This window comes from Rutilus rutilus (assembly GCF_951802725.1).
Source record: "Rutilus rutilus genome assembly, chromosome: 7".
Lineage (NCBI taxonomy): Eukaryota > Metazoa > Chordata > Actinopteri > Cypriniformes > Leuciscidae > Rutilus > Rutilus rutilus.
The window spans coordinates 29,100,683-29,108,554 of NC_140221.1; the positions used below are offsets into that span (position 1 = coordinate 29,100,683).

General features: G+C 38.1%; 1 protein-coding gene across 1 annotated transcript; it reads right to left on the reverse strand.

Annotated features, from left to right (window-relative positions):
- Positions 1–288: 288 nt before the first annotated feature.
- On the reverse strand, positions 289–7,149 carry LOC311293338 (serine/threonine-protein kinase TAO3-like). The gene is made up of 6 exons (XM_084413531.1): positions 6,999–7,149; positions 4,268–4,471; positions 3,315–3,554; positions 3,022–3,234; positions 2,118–2,300; positions 289–1,987 (listed from the first exon to the last, which is right to left on the reverse strand). Exons 2-6 carry the CDS (start codon positions 4,466–4,468, stop codon positions 1,826–1,828), a joined length of 999 nt encoding a protein of 332 aa, XP_084269657.1. The 5' UTR covers positions 4,469–4,471; positions 6,999–7,149; the 3' UTR covers positions 289–1,825.
- Positions 7,150–7,872: the final 723 nt, after the last annotated feature.

A 7,872-nucleotide genomic window follows, 5' to 3' on the forward strand; every position in this document is an offset into this window, starting at 1 on the left:
CAAGCCATACAAGAACTGAGATTGAGATTTACACAATGTTTTTTTTTTAAATCCTACTTATACATGTTGAAGGGCATAATGAGGTCAGATATCGAACTGTACGCACGTGAAGATGCACAGAAATGCAGATCTTTTGCTGTGTTAACATCAGCAACCAAAATAAATTAATGAATTATTAAAAGTAATTCTTATCACTTTTAAGAAACAAATCAATATTTCCCAGCATGCTGTTAGCCAGTCAAAACTTCATAGCATGCTACTAGCCAATCAAAACTTCATTGTGTTTATTTGTTAAAACATCACTTCATTTGTGCAATGGCTTTGTTGGAGAAGAAGCCCTAAAAGACAGTAGGAAAGCATCTCAATGATCACTGATAAAACATTATGAGACACTCATGAATAATAAGGGGAAAGGTCAGAGTTTATAAAAGATAGTAGTTGGTCAGGCCCAAAGAATCTTTTATTACACACCACAAATCTGCCTATACAGTACATGTTTTTGTGAATTAAGAATCAACTGAACCCCTTCTACTAGTTGCTGGAGTGGTGTCTTTCTTAAATGACAGCAAGCCATGAACTCTGTTACACAGAGGTGTTCACATTATAGCTCCACCAGACATGAAGGCTGTCACATGATGCATGAGAATATAAGTTACTTTCTATTTTACTTACAAAAATAAGTTTGCATTCCTCTGCCTTCACTGAACAAGAGTTCCATAGGTCTTTGTTGGCAATGATTGATCAATACATATGTAAACCCTATTTAGGTTATCATATACAAATATTTATATAAAAATTTTACAACACAAATTGCAACATTTTCCCTGTACAAGAGCAGTGATAAGTCCACATTGAATGAATCACAATTCAACAAATTGTGCAAAATAAGGAAAACAAAAACATTCATCAACAGAACTTAAAGGCATTTGGCAATTTGGCGGGTATTTATATCAAAGATAAAGCTTATGTTCAGTATCAATAGCCATGAAAACAAAACTGTATGACCACTTTTATTTGTACACGGCTAAAATCTCGGACAGATTCATGCTCCACTTCACAACCTGAATTTGTCTTTTAAAGTGCATGCAATAATATCAGTAACTCTGACAGAACTGATTCAATGTAATAAGTCCACATCCTGATAAAACTAATGCCAATTAATTTAGGATACTGAACGATGGATACATTTTTTTTCTTTCTTTTTTTTCTTTCTTCTTTTTCTAAGTAAAAAGAAATAAAGCGTGGGTTCCACAATATGAAATTAATTAAAAGCTCTTAATGTATTCACCATATTTTAAAATCAGACACTGCTTCAAAATCTGCTTCTGCGTAAAGTTTTCATCAACAGTTGTCACATTCTCTGTGATACATACAAAACAGCTAATAGCCACGGTGAAGACGCAGGACACATTCTACAGTCGCAATGTCCTTTGATGACACCAAAGGCATTTCACACTTCATTTCCACCTAACATGATGGGATCGTACTCAACATATCAAAGTGCTTACTTGTACTAAAATATCCTGAATTACTAATTTAATACCAAAAGTGGGACAATGGCATGGAGAAAAGGTCAGTTTGTCTAGATATTTCTTCTTGGTTTATGAGCTCAATGATGCACCACCAAACCACTTTTGAGTTTGTAGCTGTTTAGTTTCTCCTTTCAGAAATACAGTGAAGTTCTCACAGCCGATATGAGTTAAAAGATATTGATCCAGCATGGTCACTGTTTGGATAATCTTGGTAAATCCAACAATCAGGGACAGTGCAGGCACAATGTGTCCAAAGACATCAGTGTTGAACAGTCCCTTTTACCTCTGTTGGATCATCTGGCCTCATCCTTGAGAAAGTCAAACGAGGCCAAGCTTCCGAATCCTAGCCGCGCACTCTCTGAATCAAACATCTCCAGTTCTCGCTCCTGACGCTCAAATAAATGCTTGATTTTTTCGGTCCGTTCCTTATGAAGTGAGGCCAGCTCTTCTTCAATCTGTGAACAGTGTGGGCAGTATTTCAGACAAGATTCCTTCCATTTCATTACTACCAGTTCACAGTTTGACCAGTTATGGGCAAATCTATCCTATGAATTACAGAGGTAAAAAAAAAAAAAAACAGCTCACCTTCTGTTCCAAGTGAGCCCGGCGCAAAGACGCCTTCTGTTCCAACTTCTGCAACTCACGCTCATGTTGGGCCTCCATCTGTGCCTTGGTTTTGTTCTGGTAGGCATCAAGGAGCTCCATCTCCTGGTGTAGCTGCTGCCTTAAAGCCTGACATTCAGCCTCCTGCTCTTCATCTAAACGTAACTGAGAGAATTATATGCTCCAATTATATATATATATATATATATACAATATATATATATATATATATAACACTGAGATTTTCTATACTATTCCATATTGAATAAAAGCAATATTGCATATAAGCAGCAAAATTACACTTAACAGTGTAAGTAGGAGCTTTGGCTTGGTTTTGGAAATTCAATTTGTAAATCGTATTTTAGCAGTTCCTAGCAGAGCCACTAGAGGGAAACCTCTCAAACGGTTTTAGCCAGAAGCTATAAGGGGAATATTAAAAAAGCATATTTTGACTGCATATGAAAACAGCATTTGTTTAAGAACAATTAAACACTCCATTTCTGTTTCAACAGGTTTTCTCTAATTCCAAAGAAAAAAAATGCATTCCAGTTTTTGACACACTCAGTGAAGTCCTGTAGCCTACTGTTTCAAAGTTGTAAATAAAAAAAGATTATTAGAGTACATAATACAATTCTATTTCAGTCTTTCAACTTCAAAATGTTGTATTTAATTCAATGTGTTACATGCTGTTTCTTTGTAATTATTAGTGAAATTTATAATTAAATTTATAAATAGAAAGTAAATCATACACCCTTTTTTTTTGGAAGTATATGTTTCAATACATTTATCAGGTGAAGTTTATAACCTAGGCCACAAACTGACTTCACATTCTGAGGACAAATTGTGTGGTTTGACGTCATTTTCTTCTGCTGCTTGTGTACTTTACCGATTGAGAGGCCATCATCTCATTAATGCTTTGCTCATATTGTTCTGCCAGCTGTGCAAGCTTGCGGGTCTGCTCCTCCTTCAGTGACTTCAGGATGGCTTTGTGGTCACTCTTCGGGGAGACTTCCAGCTGATGGTTCCTCAGAGCTTTGTACTGCTTGTTTTGCACCTTACATGTATCTTGGAATTGCTTTTTGATCTGCATCTCCAATGTCTATAATGAGATGAGATTATTTAGGTATAATTTTTGTTATATAGCACATTTAGTTCTACCCACCATTACAAAATGTTTACCTTAAGGTTCCTGGGCTGCTGTCGGCGTTCCAGTGCATGCTTTCTGTGTAGCTCCCTCTGCCGGCGACTGTTGTACTCCTCCTGGTTCTCCAACTCAGTTTGATGCTGGTGGCGCATCAGCTCAAAGCGTAGCCTTTGTAAGGTATGTAGATGCCGCTGTTCCAGCTCTTGGGTGGACTCATCCTGCCTGATCATCAACGCATGCTCCATTTCTTTTTGTGTCTTTTTCTTGTTAAGTTCCTTTAACACAAAGAGCAAGTCATGTATGAATAATATTTCATTAGTTTGTGTGACATCAACAAAAAAGGATAACGTGTAACAGGTTTCTGATTTGAAATAGCACAAATGCTCTGATCAACACTAAATATCACTATATAAAATCTACACACACACATGCTACCTTTCAAAACTTTGTGGTCAGTTTAAAAAAAAATAAAAAAATAATACTTTTATTCAGCAAAGATGTATTAAATTGATTGTAAATACATTTAAAAGTGACAGTAAAGACTTTTACATTGTTACAAAAGATTTCTGTTCTATTTATCAAAGAATCCTGAAAAAAATTATCATGGTTTCCACAAAAATATTGAGCAACGCAATTCTTTTAAACATTATTAATTAGAAATGTTCCTTAAGCGCCAAATCAGCATAATAGAATGATTTGTGAAGGATCATTTGACACTGAAGACTGGAGTAATGATGCTGAAAATTCAGCTTTGCCATCACAGGAATAAATTACATTTTAAAATATATTAAAACAGAAAACTGTTATTTTCAAATAAATACCGCCTTGGTGAGGTGAACATAAGAGACTGTAAAACATTAATCTTAAACTTAAACAAGCTTAAACTTTTTTATTTTTTAAATTTAATGTTTAAATGAAACCTCAAAATTCACAAGAGCAAAAGAATGTGCTTGAGACATTCTTTGTGGTGATTCATATTATTTCTTGCCTCCCGCATTTGCTCTTGTTCAAACTCATGCTTCTTGATAAGGCTTCTTCTTTTTAGAGCACGGCAGCTCCTTTCATAAACCAGTCTTTGCTGGTTCAACAGCTGGGCCTCCTCCTCAGCCTGGGAGCGCTGCATTGTTTCCTTATGCCGTGACAAGCGCTCCTGTTTCTCCTCTTTTGGTGTATCAGAGTCTTCATTCATTTCCTAATGTATACAGAAAAAAACAAAAATCTTACTGTATATTTTACAGCAAAATCATGGTAATCGAATATAAGGGCATAAGGGGCAATGGAATTATATACTTGGCTTACACCTATTACAGGTAATATGAAACAATTAGTCTGACATTGTTCAGGGCCCTGTGACAAAGGGACTAACATTGTCTATGGCAGTGGTTCCCAAGCTTTTTAGAGTGGTGTACCCCCTGAGGCATTTAACATCCTTCTGTGTAGCCCCTCTGTTCCACTTAGGCTGGAGTCACACCTTTTCCATTTCACGAGTTCACACTTACATATAATCAGACAGAAAAAAAGACTATTTGGCGTGCTGTCCGAGGGGAGGTCCCCGACCTCGAATTTGGCCCGAACCCAGAGTGCTCCCCCGTATCCCTGGCTGGGATAGGAACCAGCAAATAGTAAGGAGTGGCGGAGTGATGCATGAAAACTATTGTTTTTTTTAATGAAAATTTTGTATTAGACCACCCCCCAATGTAAGGTTTGTGCCACAGCTGCCCTAAACTAAAATTATTGGTGATTACCGAAATCATTTTTTATTTCTGTAATGGTTAATCCACCAGTATGTGTAAGCTCTTTAGTCACAGTTGGCCAAGTCAAAGTCCGGACTTGAATCCTACAGTGAGGAAAATAAGTATTTGAACACCCTGCTATTTTGCAAGTTCTCCCACTTAGAAATCATGGAGGGGTCTGAAATTGTCATCGTAGGTGCATGTCCAGTGTGAGAGACATAATCTAAAAAAAAAAATCCAGAAATCACAATATATACATATACATACATTCCAATACTAAATAGTAACCGATGCAATAACTATTAACAGTCAGAGATATACGAACTGCCGTTAGGTGGCGTCACGTGAAACGTGAGTGGCAATAATACACGTGTAACAGATTATATTGAATATAAATTGTTCAACTTAATGAAGTACTTAAAGGTGCCTTATGTAAAAATTGAGGTAAAAATATCCAAAAAATGAGCTACATGCATCAAAAGAATGAGAAGAAATAAGGGCGATGATGTCATTAAAAAAATGTCAAGTTATAGTGCTGCAGAGATATCAACCTCAATTAGCATTAGCATTAATAGCCACGGCCCGACAGGTGTCGTAATACCAGTTTCGGCCATGGGAGGCGGTATGCCGGCAACATAACCACCAGCCAAACATGCAATACACGAATAACTCGCACGGCTTGTGGGCGTACTTGAACCTGATGTCAATCGTGTGGAAAGTAGCCTACTGCCCACTACTACATTCAAATAAAATATGATAAAAAAGGAACAGAACCAGAGTAAACATTGGCACTGCTTTCCATCGCTGGAGACAACTAATGGACATGAAAAAAATGAGGTTTGACTTCGAACTTGCAACATTTCGTTTGGATTGGTAAGTAAGATGCTGTTAGTATTTCGTTAGAAGTTTGTTTTATATGTTTGTGTAGATTTTCGGGAAGTTATAACATAGAAATGTATCGAAGGCTGTTCGATAAACGTATATAACGTTCATAAATACAGTATTGTAATATAGTACACATAGCACAATCTCTATTGCTCTTTTTTTCTTGCCAACTACGTGACCTATATTATGTTTATTAAATGGCTTTCCTGAGGTAAATCTGACATAATTGTTCTCCAGCTGTGTTATTGACCTCTTCACGATGATAAAAAACACTGATTGGTCGATATTATGTATGAGGAATACATTTTGGTAAGTTGTAGCCTAACGTTACTGTATCTTTCAGTGTTCGTGATTTTTTTACTATTAGCTAGTAGAGATGATCGGTTCACATGCGCTAGGGATCTGTCGTGTAACATTTACAAGCGCCAAAACGGTATTTAATTGACAGAATCTGAGAGCTGAGATTTTTTTATATCATAACTAACCTGCTCTGTCTAGTCTGTCGGTCTCCGTGTCCTCTTTGCTTCGCGATTTTTCTGTGCGTGAGAAAATTGATGTGTGGGGTGAGAGCGTGTGAAAAGTGTTTGCGTGTGTCTCACGGTGAATGCGTGAGAGTTGGAAGCTCTGGTTATGTTGGCGCTAGCTTGGTCAACATCAGCGAATGCTGTCTGTCAAATTAATGTAATTCAAACTAACAATAAAAATGTAATATGAACAAAACGAATATGAACATATTCACTGGTAAAGGTGAAGGGGAGTAGCTTGAAGATATTCATACTCTAGAGTAGACCAACTCACTTTCTGGAGGTATACTGCCCCCATCTGGTATGGAATGTGGAGTATGAATTTATTTATTTTTACATAAGGCACCTTTAAAGGATTCAAAGTATCAAACGATATAATCCACAATATAGATAAATAATATCAGCACTGGATGCATAACATGTAAATATACATGGAGAGTAATGAAAATAAACAAGGTGATTAGCACAATAACTCTAGCATCGCGTCAGTCAGACATTAGTGATAAATATCAAATATATAACACACAAACACGATCATCTTAATCACTAAATAGCAGATGAAGACAGAAACACTTACTATTCAGCAGTGACGCACCGTCACACACTTGCTTCACCATCGTTCTGTGAATCTGCATAGAGCAGAGCGCTGCTCGTTGCGTGCGCTCAGGGTGTGTTGGAGCGCATCAATATGCGCCAGAGGTGCTTAGACACGATTATACAGTTATCTGCGCTGCCTTTCTTACAGCTGTCCCCAAATGTGTGCAGCACATTTGTTTCTGAATAGGTGATCAGTTCAGTATCCGGGAACAGGCATAAGGGCTTAATCCTCATCTTCATCTGGAACCTCTGGTAGAACAATCAGTCTGGCTACAGGTCTAGTGTAAGTTCTATTGGTTATCCTTACATCCACTGTCCTTATGTGTCCGTCTGCACTGGGGTAAACTTTGGTGACAACACCAACTGACCAGCATGCTCTGGGCAGTTGAGGGTCCATCATCAGTACCACTGATCCTAGGGTCATATCTGTAGGAATGGCATTCCATTTCTGGCGGGTTTGCAGGTTCGGGAGATAGTTCTTAATGAAACTAGACCAAAACTGGTCAGCCAGAATTTGGGAATGTCTCCAGCGGCGTCTGCTCAGGAGTTCAGATTTAGGATAGATCACTTGGGGCAGGGACCCATCCCGCCGCCCCATCAGGAGAACATTGGGCGTCACCGGATCAAGGTCCTTAGGGTTGGACGACACATATCCCAATGGTTTAGCATTCAACATACCTTCTACTTCCAGGAGAACAGTATGTAGCACTTCCTCTGTAATGGCTTGACTGCCGACTACCCGGTACAGCACAGCTTTCACTGAGCGGATTTCCCTCTCCCAAGCTCCGCCGAAGTGGGGTGCACCAGGTGGGTTGAAGTGAAACTCTATCTTGTGTTTGGCAAGCTGGAGTCGG

Excerpts from the sequence above, each read along its gene's own strand:
- LOC311293338 (XM_084413531.1), bottom strand. The coding sequence starts at position 4,468 with ATGAATGAAGACTCTGATACACCAAAAGAGGAGAAACAGGAGCGCTTG. Across the intron at positions 3,555-4,267 it reads AACAAGAGCAAATGCGGGAG|GAACTTAACAAGAAAAAGAC; the intron begins GCAAGAAATAAT and ends TTTGTGTTAAAG. Across the intron at positions 2,301-3,021 it reads AGATGATGGCCTCTCAATCG|TTACGTTTAGATGAAGAGCA; the intron begins GTAAAGTACACA and ends TAATTCTCTCAG.